The sequence below is a fragment of the Plecotus auritus genome (genome assembly GCF_963455305.1).
Source record: "Plecotus auritus genome assembly, chromosome: 10".
NCBI classification, from domain to species: Eukaryota; Metazoa; Chordata; class Mammalia; order Chiroptera; family Vespertilionidae; genus Plecotus; species Plecotus auritus.
The window spans coordinates 30,740,281-30,752,884 of NC_137785.1; the positions used below are offsets into that span (position 1 = coordinate 30,740,281).

The following is a 12,604-nucleotide window of genomic DNA, read 5'->3' on the forward strand; positions in this document are numbered from 1 at the left end:
GCTGGGCAGGAAATTTATACAATCATGGATGGATAGATGGAGGCATGGATGGATGAGTGGGTAGATGGATGAAAGCAAGGAAGGAGTGCTGGGAAGAGAGATTGAGAGAGGCATGGCATACCAAAGAAGTCCATTCTACATCCAGAACCCCACATCCCTCTATGCAGCCAGACATGGGCTTCCCGGGATCAGGGACAAGGGATTAGAACTCAGTAGATGAGCAAGAAAAGTCGTCTAGAAGAAGTAAGCGACCAAGTGGCTCAAAGACACTCTCTTTCCGCCCCAGGTTCCCACCCTAGGCTCTTGCCTAGACACAACACCATGCATCTCCTAGGCCCCTTGTTTCTGCTCTTCGGTAAGGACTGTGGTCTGGGCTGGTGCTTGGGTTCTGGGGTGACTGTGGAGCTGGAGGAGGAGGAAAGATCTGGGGCAGAGAAGAGTGAATGTGGGGTAGGGTTTGTGTCTTGCTCTTTTTGTGTGTGTCTCTCTCTCTCCCTCTCTCTTCAGAGAGGATTCTTTACTCCTTTGAAAGCTCTCCATGTCCCTCAATAATGCTTTCTGATCATTGTGGTGGGTTTCAGAATACTTGGCTTTTTCTAACTCACGCCAATGGAACTTTGAGCATCCGGACACCCTCTATGCCTGGGAGGGAGCCTGTGTCTGGATTCCCTGCCGCTACACAATCCCAGAGGCTGGAATGGTCCTGGAAAACCTGATTGTGTACCAGAATTATGTGTATGACAACAAGACCAGGGACTACAATGGGACAATCCTCTATGAGAAGACAATGTCACAGATGCCTGTCTCTCAGGGAAGAGTGAAATTTCTGGGAGATAACAAATCCAACTGCACCCTTCACATCTACCCTGTAAAAGCCCAAGACAGCGGTCAGCTGGGGCTGAGGATGACATCGAAGAGTGAAAGATGGATGGAGAAAATAGTCCTCAACGTCTCCAGTAAGGCCCTGGGGATGGTGTCCTTTACCTTGGGCAAGGGCAGGAGGGAAGTGGGAAACACCGACTCCTGGGACAGAGGCCGCAAACCAGGTGGCCAACAGACTCAGCAGCACAAAATAATGGGGCTGTGGCCAAATTGGAGCATATGCTTCTGCCCATTCCGAAATCTGGATGCCAGGTGACCTGATTTTTCAAGAGAAAACTCTAGAATTTTAAGTAAAATCTTGCAATGTGTTAATGTTGGTGATTAATTCTAACTGGCCCTTCATAGCTAAATGACACGTGTAGGGGCAGATGAAACACAGATCTGAGGCCTTCCCCTTAGGTATGTGCTCACTCCGTTTTATAGCCTGTCTTCAGTGGGGGGACTAGGCAGCCCTATGTTTGGAGTACGAGATGTAGCTTCAGACCCTGCCGTTTGAGGGTAGCCCAGCCCCAGGAGAGCCAGGATTGGCTGTCCATAGACCTGATCTACTAGAGAAACCTCCTAAAGGAGTGCTGTTAGTTGTGCCTCCAATAGTGAGGTCATTAGACAGTGCAGGCTTGTTGTCAAAACTAAGAAATGCATGTTGAACTAAACTGGTGAAATTCATTTAGGAGTGGTGGGAAAGCAATCTTGAAAATATTTATTTATTTATTTATTTATTTATTTATTTATTTATTTACTTTTGAAAACATTTAGAAAGCAAGCATTTGGGAGTGAGAATAAAATAAGTACAAAATATGACGTGTAATTCCTAAGGAGGTTCAGCACTCGCAAAACCTTCCAGAGGATGCTTTCACTGAGCAAAAGTGATTCAAAGCAGAGAAAGGCAGGCCTGGAGAGAAGTGGATGGACTAGTAAGGGGATCCCGAAAGGTTGTTTGGGCCAGAGTGTCTAAAGCCAGGTGTGAGGGGCTGGTACGCAGCAGTCCTCAGTTTTCCAGGCTGCCAGCATGGTCTCTACTCTTTTTGCAGAGACGGCTCCTCCACCTCACATTGAGCTCCCTCCAGAACTCTGGGAGTTCCAGGAAGTCACTCTGACCTGCTTGCTGAATTTTGCCTGCTTTGAGCACCAGATCAAATTGCTGTGGTCCCTGGAAGGGTCACATCAAGTTCCCTCTGTCCTCTTGACTTCCCTGACTACCCAGACTGTCTTCACCCAGAGCAAGCTCACATTCCAGCCGCAGTGGACTCACCATGGCAAGAATCTGACCTGCCAGGTCTGGAATGACGCAGCAGACCGGCTGCTCTCTCAGGAAACGGTGTGGCTAGATGTGAAGCGTGAGTCTCTCCAATGCTCCTATGGGGAGGACGAGGGACTTGTCCTCTCCTCCCAACCCCTCAGTGAGCACCCAGGGTAGCAGAGCCTCCACAGAAGGAAGCATAATCAGTCTGTGGGCCCCAGAGCTGGGAATGGTCCAACTGAGCTGGGTTCCCTCCTCCACCATCCCTGTGGTCAGCCCTGGTATATCTGGAAACTGACTCATTTCAGCATCTGCTTATAGGAGTAGGGAACCATTTTTTTCTGCCAAGGGCCATTTGGATATTTATAACATCATTTGTGGGCCATACAAAATTATCAACTTAAAAATTAGCCGCTATATTTGGTCAAACATTTAATTAACTCACCCCTAATGCCTTGGCAGGGCCAGACCAAATGATTTCATGGGCCTTATACAGCCTGTGAGCAGGATGTTTCCCATCCCTGGTCAGAATAAAATATTTTAATCTATCCTCAAGCCATGACATGATTTTGGGATCATCTGGTTACGTTTTATTGTTCTTTGGGGAGAGGGGAGGGATTTTTTTTTTTTTATCATTCATTCATTCGTTCAATAGATATTTGTTGCAAACCTACTAGGTGCAAGGCCTTATTATGGCTGCTGGGGAGACAGCAGTGAGCAAAATTCTTGCCCATGTGGAGCTAGCATTGGAGTGGGAAAGACAAGCAAACTGAGATCAACAAGGAAATAGAGACCATAACAGTAGGTAGTGCTAAGTGTATTAAGAAAAAACTAAAGCAGGGCTTGAAAGAGGGAGATTTCTGTGACGCAGGTGAACTTTTGCTGAGGCTTGAGTGAAGGCAGGGACTGAGGCAGGCAGATATTTTTGAGAAGATTCCAGGAAGAGGAAAGAATGATGAGAAAATTTTGAAGTAGGAATGTAGTGTATCTGTGACAAGCAAGGGGCCACAGAGCCCCAGCACAGTGTCTGAGGGGCCCAGTGTAGGAAAGGATGGTCGAGAGGGACCAGGGCACTTGAGCTTGTAGGCAGCAGTCAGGTTTTAGATTTTATTCTACATGTGGACTCCAGTGAATGGTTTCAAGCAAGGGAGTGACAAGGTCTGATTGACAGTATTAGGAATGCTGCTGGCTGCTGGTGGAGACCAGACCTGCACGGACTGGGGGTGGGAGGAGCAGAGACAGGAGTTAGGGGGCTGTGACAGCTGCCAACCCATGCTTGTTGACAAGGGTAACAGTGAGGGGCTGCACACCGCACACGCTATACGCAGGCCACTGCTTTATCAGAAGAAGGGCCTGGCAACTTCTCGCTGCTTTACACTCTCTAAGAATTCCCTGTCTCCTCCCTCACTGTCCCTCTGCTCCTCCAGACTCCCCAAAGTTGGAGGTCAGTCCCAAAGAAGCCATTGTAACAGTGGATAATCCTGTGACCATGACGTGCCAGGTCATCAGCAGCAACCCAGAGTACCAGACTCTTTCCTGGCTCAAGGATGGAGCCCCCATGAGAGAGCAGGAGACACTGCAGAGGGAGCAGAAGACTCTCAAGCTAACTCTGCCTAAAGTGACCAAACAGATGAGTGGAAAGTATCACTGTGAGGCCCGCAATTATATGGGCTCATCAACATCAGAAGTGGTCCTCCTCCAAGTGCGCTGTGAGCCTCCTGGGAGCTGTGGAAGGGCAGGCAGGGAGTTAGTGGGGTGGAACCTAGGCCCTTAAGAGGTCAGCAGCAGAGACCTCTGCTCAACTCCACCACTTACCTCTGCCCCTTTTTTCAGATGCTCCAGAACCTTCCAGGGTTCAGATCTTCTCCTCGCCAGCTAAGGAGGGAACTAGAGTAAACCTGACTTGTATATCACAGGCCAATCCTCCTCCAACCAATTATACCTGGTATCACAATAACATTGAAGTGTGGAGAGGAACAGATGAGACCTTCCAGATCCCACAGGTCCTCCACATGCATGCTGGGAATTATTCCTGCTTGGCAAAAAACAGTCTTGGTCTTGGACGAGTTGACCAGGAAGCTGAGTTGGATGTCCAATGTGAGTAGTCAGAGCCTCTGGGTACTAGAGGGAAAAGATGGATGTGGGTGGAGGAGGAAGCAGATGAGTGCAAGGTATTCCTGGGTCCTAGGATGGACAGCAAGCAGAAGCCAGGGCCTCCTGACATGTAAGCTCCTTGGGTGTTCTGCTGTTGTTCACAGCTGTATTCTCAGCACCAGAATAAGGCCTGGCTGGTGGTAGGTGCTCAGTAGATGTTTGTTGAACGAATAAACTGCTCGATGCCAGGGCCCCTTGAGAGACACAGAGACTTGGCATCACTAAGCAGTGGCTGTGTCCCAGAAGGGGTTCTGAAGTGTTCAAGGAGAACTGGGGCAAAATGTGTCATTACCTCTCCATCATCAGACCCTGTTTAACACAGTGAATCTTGTCACTGAGTCAAGCCCAGGACAAAGAGAATCCATAGTTTTCATCCTTGGACCCTGGAACATTATCATCTGGACCAAATACACTGATGGGAATGCCCAAATCTTGAACATCTAGATATATCGCCTGATAAGTGATAACAGCAGTGGCACCAATGCTTATTAAGTGTTTACAAACACCACACTGCTTTAAGGACATCGCCTTATTTTGTCCTGGCAACAATCCCATGAGGTTAGATATTCTTAGGACCTCATATGGCAGATGAGTAAACTGAGTCCTGCAGTCCATAGTCACACAGTTCTAAACGGCAGAGCCCAGCAGCTTCAGAGCCGTGCTTTTTATTGTTATTTTTATTGTTGCTGTCATTGTTACTAACACTCGTGCTGCAGCCACCCAGCTGTGTGTGCCAGACCCTTGCAAAGACCCACAAACAGCACCACATGTTCTCTGTCAGAGCTGTGCTCCTAACCGCTGCTCCATCCTGCCTCTAACCGCAGCCAGGCCAGACAAGAAGGGCAGGGTTTCTGTCCTCACACAGATGCCAGAAGGAAGCGCAAGCCTTCCTGTGGTTAGTGAATGCTGGAAGGAACAGGTATTATGACCAGCTACTTTTCTTCACCCATTTCTCTCATTTCCTCCCAGATTCCCCCAAGGAGGTAACCATGGTGATTCAAAACCCCACACCAATTCGAGAAGGAGACAATGTGACCCTGTCCTGTAACTATACTTCCAGTAACCCCAGCGTTACCAGATATGAATGGAGACCCCACGGCTCCTGGAAAGAGCTAGTACCTGGGGTGCTAACAATTCAAAAAGTTGCCTGGAATGCCATGCCATTCACCTGTGCAGCCTGTAACCTGTGGTGTTCATGGTCTCTCCCTGTCAACCTGCAGGTCCAGTGTGAGTGACCCGGGCAGAGGCATCTGGGAGGTGGCTTGGGTGGGAAATAGGGTTCTAAGGGCGAGGAGGCTGAAGCCTGAACCAGAATCTTTACAGAGAATTGAGGGGATAAGAGTCAGGCCTCAGCACCAAGGGGAGAGGAGCTCCTGGGGACAGGAAGAGAAAATGGGACCCAAGAAGTCAGGCTGAGGCCGTTGCTCTCCAGATGCCCCCAGAGATGTCAAGGTCCTGCTGATTAGCCCCCGTTCTGAGATTCACTCTGGACACGCAGTCCTCCTCCGGTGTAACTTCTCAAGCAGCCGTCCCACAGACATCCACTTCTTCTGGAAGAAGAATGGAATCTTTCTGAAGGAGGGAAGAGAACTGAGCTTTGGCTCCATCTCCCCAGAAGACGCTGGAAGTTACAGCTGCGTGGCCAGCAACTCCATAGGACAGAGCACATCCGAGGCCTGGGTGCTCCCAGTGCTGTGTGAGTAGCTGGGCCTGGACCTAAGAGCAGAGAAGGGCAGGTAACTGGCTACCTGGGTCCTGATGTCACTTCTTCTTACAGATGCCCCTAGGAGGCTATGGGTGTCCATCAGCCCCAAAGACAGCGTGATGGAGGGGAAGAAGGCAGTCCTGACGTGTGAGAGTGATGCCAACCCTCCCATCTCCCACTATACCTGGTTTGACTGGAATAACCAGAACCTCCACCATGATCATCAGATGCTGAGATTGGATCCTGTGAAGGTCCAGCACTCAGGCGCCTATTGGTGCCAGGGGTCCAACCGACTGGGTGTGGACCAGTCGCCCCCCAGTACCCTCACTGTCTACTGTAAGGCCCTTCCCTCTTCTTCTCTGGCCTTGGCCACTCCTGTGGTTTTGCCCTGAGACTGTGCACTCCAGACTACCTACCCCTTCTTCCCTCTCCTCTCCCTCCCTATCCTGCCAGGCCAGCCCAACCTGTGTGCTCAAAGGCACTCCCCCTGCACACAGCTCCCTGGCTCCCCTCCTCCCGCCTGGTCTCTCCTGGCTCTCTCCAGGAGCATTCCCTGGCAGGCTGCTTCCACCTTCCACCTCTCTGTCTCATCCTTAGTGTTTTTTTAAGACCATACAATAGATGGTAAAAGACTAAAACAGCATGAAAGGGTACATAGAAGAAATACCTCTCCTTTCTTGCTTCCTGAGAACTCTGCCCTCTCCTTCAAAGCCTTCACTGTTGGCAGCGGTTTACGTCTACTCAGAGGATTCTGTATATGCACAGTGTGCATCTATCCATCTGTGTCTACACAGCCTTCCTTACACAAATGGTAGCAGGGCTCACACTTTGCCCTGAATCTCCCCTCTTCCCCTCCACCCCCAATCTAATAACACCACCTGGAGAGTGCATACAGAGGGTGTTTGGAAACATAGGGAAGATATTGTATTTATTTATTATGCTTTTTTCAGATTTATGATTGGAGCTATGTTTTTAAATTTAGAAGATCATTGCCTGCAAACCTGCACACTAAAGAGAAACAGCCTGAGTGTGTTACTTTGAAATGTAACACCGTCCAGCCATGGGCAAACTACGGCCCACGGGCCGGATCTGGCCCGTTCGGCTGTTCTATCCGGCCCGCGGAGCCGAAAGAGCTGAGGGTTCTCTTGCTCTCCCCTCTGCTCCTTTACTTTGAATTTATATTAGTTCACACAAACACTCCATCCATGCTTTTGTTCCGGCCCTCCAGTCCAGTTTAAGAACCCATTGTGGCCCTCGAGTCAGAAAGTTTGCCCACCCCTAAACACATGATCCCTGGTTTCCACTTGGCAGATGCCCTGGAGACCTGTCTCTTTTCCTGAAGGCTACGCTGTATTCCGGTGTGTGAATGCTGCTCAGTGCCCTTCTCACGCATGTGCAGTCTCTTGCTTGGGCACCTCTGCAAGGATAGTTGCAGGATAAACTCCTACATGGAATTGCTGGGTCCAAGGGCAGTTCTGTGAAGTTCTAATAGTATGGCCAAGTGCCCTCTGAAGAAGTTGTACTTATTTATGAGGCTTACGTGCTTTGTGTGTGCCCCTGCCTGTCACAAAGCAGGACCTCCTAACGCAGTGGTTCTCAACCTTTCTAATGCCGGGACCCTTTAATACAGTTCCTCAAGTTGTGGTGACCCCCAACCATAAAATTATTTTCGTTGCTACTTCATAACTGTAATTTTGCTACTGTTATGAATCGTAATGTAAATATCTGTGTTTTCCGATGGTCTTAGGCTCTACAGCAGCGGTTCTCAACCTGTGGGTCGCGACCTGTAGAACCGCTGCTGTAGAGCCTAACAGCAGGTCCAGAGGGCGGGGCCTAGCTTCTCTCTGTCTGCACTGTGTCCTCACTGGTGGAGATCACGCAGGAAAAAGGACAGGGCTCTACCGAGAGAAGATGAGGATGCCCTCCAGGCAGATGTCCAGGGCAGAGTAGGCTGGTATCTGACTGAGACACTGTCCTCAATGGAGGGTCCTCCTTTCCCCATCAGATAGCCTACAGACCATCAGCCGGCGAGTGGCCCTGGGAGTGGGGCTGTGCCTGGTCATCCTCTTCCTGGCATTCTTGGGAGTCAAGTTTCAGCGAAGGTGAGCTCCTCTCACTGCCCTCCCTTTCTCTTCCTTCTGCTTTCCCTCCTCTGTAACTCAGCCCATTCCAGGGAATAACTCCAGTTACCCAGTCCTATAGGACCAGCTCACCCAGTCCACAGGGCCTGTCCCCATCCCTTGCTCCTCACTGAGCGGGTCTTTATTTCTTAGCTGGAAGAGGATTCAGAGCCAGCAAGGGCCTCAGGAAAATTCCAGTGGGCAGAGCTTCTTTGTGAGGAATAACAAGGTAGGATGGAAGAAAGACGAAGTGCAGGCAGACCTTAAGTCAAGCAAAGAAGCAAAGTGAAGGGGGGCGATGAAGAGTACTGTGGAGAGCCCGGGCTGTCAGCCTCCTGGGGAAGGGAATTGTGGTGGGGAATGGAGGGGTGAGAGCTGAAACGCTGTCCCTCATGCAGATTAGAAGAGCCCCACTCCCTGAAGGCCTGCAGTCCCTGGGCTGCTACAATCCGGTGATGGAAGATTCCATCAGCTATGCGATGCTGCGCTTTCCTGTTGGCGAGACTGACACACCGAGGATTGGGTACTGAGGAGGCCGGGAGGGTGACATCTGCATCCTGGGAGGGCTGTGGGAGGAAAAGCCCATGTCCCACCTGCCATCTTTGTGCCAAACCCATGCCAGGCACCACCATGTTCCCATTTCCTCATTCCAGCTCCATGACAACCCACCCCCTTTAGTAAGTAATGGTCTCGGGAATTGGACCTGCTCCTTCAAGCCAGGAGAACACATGCCCAGAGTCAATCTCTATCACCAAGGTTAAGACTGGGTTACTCACTCATCTGACAAATCAGCTCCTGCTGTGAGCATTAGGCGTATACATAAAGGGCTGAGAGGCTGGGGTGCTCTTGGGGTCTATGGGAGTTAAAAGAAAGGGCAGAATTCATGAGAAATGCTTCATTTGTGGTTATCTATCTGCCTTCCCTCTCAGGGATGCAGGGACCCCAGAGGTGCACAGACCTTCCCTAAACAGGGACAACACGGTCACTTATTCTGTGGTGCAGAAGCGGCAAGTGGTAAGAGGGCAGGGTGTGGAAGGAGGGATTGGAGGACCTGGTCCCAGCTGTGAGCCCCAGGTGGGGAGGTTTGGGTGGTCTCAGCGGTGTCAAGCCTGGGTGGGGGGAGGCGGCTCAGGCACAGGGCAGGCACCTCCCACTCTGAGATGCCAACAGCAGCCGGTTTCTGAACAAGAGTGCTCCTGCTTAGGCTCTTGATCCCACACACCTGCTCTCCCCAGCCCCGTGGAGTCGAGGAGTTCAGAAAACAGTGGGTCAGCCACTCTGACCATGATGTGACTTTCTCAGGGCGACTATGAGAACGTGATTCCAGATGTTCCAGAAGACGATGGGATACATTACTCAGAGCTGGTTCATCTGGGGCTTGGGGAGCGGCCTCTGAGACAGGAAGGAGTGGAGTACGTGACCTTAAAGCACTAATGGGTCAAATTGCCTGAGGTGGTGGTGCCTAAGGGCTGTCGGGGATAGTCATGGCCCCTGTAGTCCCTGTTGCTCAATCGAGAAGTTACACAACCTCTCCTTACATACACACACACACACACACACACACACTCACACATACACACACGCACACACATGCACACACACACATACACGTGTACATACGCGCACGGGCACACAATTACTGCACCCCAGTCAGTACAGAGAACTTTGGGCATGGCCCAGAGACAGTCTTCCCTCTCAGCATTGGTAACCTCAACCATCCAAAAGACCTGGCCCTGTCCTTTCCCACGCTCCTTCCCTCCCAGAAAAATCATCTGAACATCTAGCCTGCACTGTACAAATCCCCCTGCCCTTCCCCAACCATCTGCCACCACCCACCCCCTCCAACACTCCAACCCCAGCTGTCTGTACCCCTGCAGAGATCAGCTGGTCGCTAGGTTTTCCTTTTTCCCTCGCCATCTCCTTAACACCCCACCCTCCCACCCCACTCACTAATCTTACACCTAATATACCTGGAGCAAAGTCCAGAGGAAGGGACAGAAATGAGGTAGAAAGAGGAACTATCTGGCACTGACTTCTCCTCTCTATGTCAGCGAGGCATTCCACGGAGAGGATCACGTGGCTGTAGCCCACCTTCAGGGGTTGGTGGTCTGAGACATACACCAGTGTGAACAAACATGTAACAAGCACAGAGTTGCACAATAAAAATGTCTTGAATATTATTTCAAAGAATCAGTGAGCTAATTCTGGTCTGTGGAATCAGTAGGACAGAGATGTGGGCCGGCCTCATGGATGGGGCTTAAGGAAAAGGGACAGGAGTCAAGGTAATTACATGATCAAATCAGCAGATTGAAAAGTCTGTTAGCTTGTTGCAAAGAGCCCACTGGGTCTGCCTCTTCTGCTTTACTAGCCAAGCCATCTTGGGCCTTGGCCATCTGCTTATTTGAGCCTCAGTTTTTGTGCAGGTGGTTCAGTGTAGGAAGTGCTGTGTAATCTTACATGCTTGAGTCCCGTTATGAGAAGCCTTATGCAATAGCCAAAAGTCCCCCAAACCAAATTCCCATCTTATTTGAATCTCTTGAAGAATGCAAAAAGGGGAAGCCAATCGGTTACTCACAGCTATTCTCAAGAGTGACCTGCCAAGTTCCTTTTACAATCCAAGCTGCCTGAGAGCTCCTTGAAGGCCAGCTGCCTTGAGAAACCTCTTAGCTTTTCTACCTCCCTCAGTCACCCCACCAATTCCCTATTGTCTTCACTAATTCTGACTTTCCAGTAGGTCCTTGCAACTTCCCTCCACTTGTCAGGTTTGATCTCTCCCCTCCCATTCTCCTGCTATGCCAATGGGCAAAGGCCCATTCTCCGTAGGAGCAGGAAGGTGTGGTTAATCCACCTCTCTTCCCTGTCCCCCTTTCCTGTCTGCTCAATACCTGAATGCTCTCAAAGAGAAGAGGAGGTTCTGCTCATCCTCAGAATTACACAGAGTGAGGCACTGATTTCTTATCAGTCTACTTTGCCCCCATTTTATTTTTGTGTTTTTTGTACTTTATCTTTATTGTTGAAAGTATTACCATCCCCTCCCCAGGCCTTCACCACACTACTGTCTGTGTCCGTGGGTTATGCATATATGCATATAAGTTCTTTGGTTGATCTCTTCCTGTCCTTCCCCACCTCCACCCCGGCTTCCCTCTGAAATACTTCAGTCTGTTGCATACTTTAATGACAGTAGTTCTATTTTGTTTGTCAGTTTATTTTGTTCATTAGATTCCACATATAAATTAGATCATGTGATAATTGTCTTTCTTTGACTGGCCTATTTCACTTGGCATAATACTCTTCAGGTCCCTCCATGCTGTCTCAAGGGTAAGATATCCTTCTTTTTTTATAGCTGCCTAGTATTCCATGGTATAAATGTACCACAGCTTTTTTATCCACTCATCTACTGATGGACACTTTGGCTGTTTCCAGATTTTAGCTATTGTAAATTGAGCTGCTATGAACATAGGGGTGCATATATTCCTTTCTGATTGGTGTTTCAGGCTTCTTAGAATACATTCCTAGAAGTGGGAGCACTGGGTCAAATGGCAGTTCCATTTTTAATCTTTTTAAAATATATTTTATTGATTTCAGAGAGGAAGGGAGAGGAAGAGAGAAATAGAAACATCAATGATGAGACAGAATCATTGATCAGCTGCTTCCTGCATGCCCCCCACTGGGGATGGAGCCCACAACCCCAGCATGTGCCCTGACCTGGAATCAAACAATGACATCCTGGTTCATAGGTTGATGCTCAAACACTGAGCAACACTGGCTGGGCTATTTTTAATATTTTGAGGAGACTCCACACTGTTTTCCATAGTGGTTGTACCAGTCTGCATTCCCAGTGTACGAGGGTTCCTTTTTCTCCACCTCCTTGCCAGCGTTTGTTGTTTGTTGATTTATTTTTTTTTATTGTTTAACATTGTGATCCAAGAAGATGCTTGATATGATTTCAATACTCTTGAACTTGTAGAGATTTATTTTTTGTCCTAACATGTGGTCAGTCTTTCAGAATTTCCCATATGCACTTGAAAAGAATGTATATTCTGCAGCTTTGGGGTGGAATGTTCTGTAAATGTCAATTAAATTCATCTGTTCTAGTATGTCATATAAGGTCTCTGTTTTTGTTGTTAATTTTTGTCTGGAAGATATATACAGTGATGTCAGTGTGCTGTTAAAGTCCCCTGCTATGACTGTAATCCTGTCTATGTCTCCCTTAAGGTTCTCCAACAGAGTTTTTATATATTTAGGTACTCCTATATTGGGTGCATATATGTTTACCAGAGTTATATCCTTTTGTATCATGTAATGGCCATCTTTGTCTCTTTTTATGGCCTTTGCTTTGAAGTCTATTTTGTCAGATATAAGTCTTACCCCTGCTTTTTTCTTTTTCATTTGCATGGAATTTTCCCCCCCATCCTTTCACTTTCAGTCTGTGTCAATCTTTTGTTCTGAGGTGGGTCTCCTGTAGACAGCATATATATGGGTCATGTTTTCTTATCCGTTCAG

At 48.9% G+C, this 12,604-nt stretch overlaps 1 protein-coding gene across 1 annotated transcript; it reads left to right on the plus strand.

Annotated features, from left to right (window-relative positions):
- Positions 1-306: 306 nt before the first annotated feature.
- CD22 (CD22 molecule) lies at positions 307-10,285 on the plus strand. Its single transcript, XM_080646051.1, has 13 exons — positions 307-355; positions 582-956; positions 1,914-2,219; positions 3,550-3,831; positions 3,956-4,219; positions 5,246-5,503; positions 5,709-5,972; positions 6,054-6,317; positions 7,987-8,083; positions 8,255-8,330; positions 8,500-8,624; positions 9,031-9,115; positions 9,404-10,285. Exons 1-13 carry the CDS (start codon positions 322-324, stop codon positions 9,533-9,535), a joined length of 2,562 nt encoding a protein of 853 aa, XP_080502177.1. The 5' UTR covers positions 307-321; the 3' UTR covers positions 9,536-10,285.
- The last annotated feature ends 2,319 nt before the right edge of the window (positions 10,286-12,604 follow it).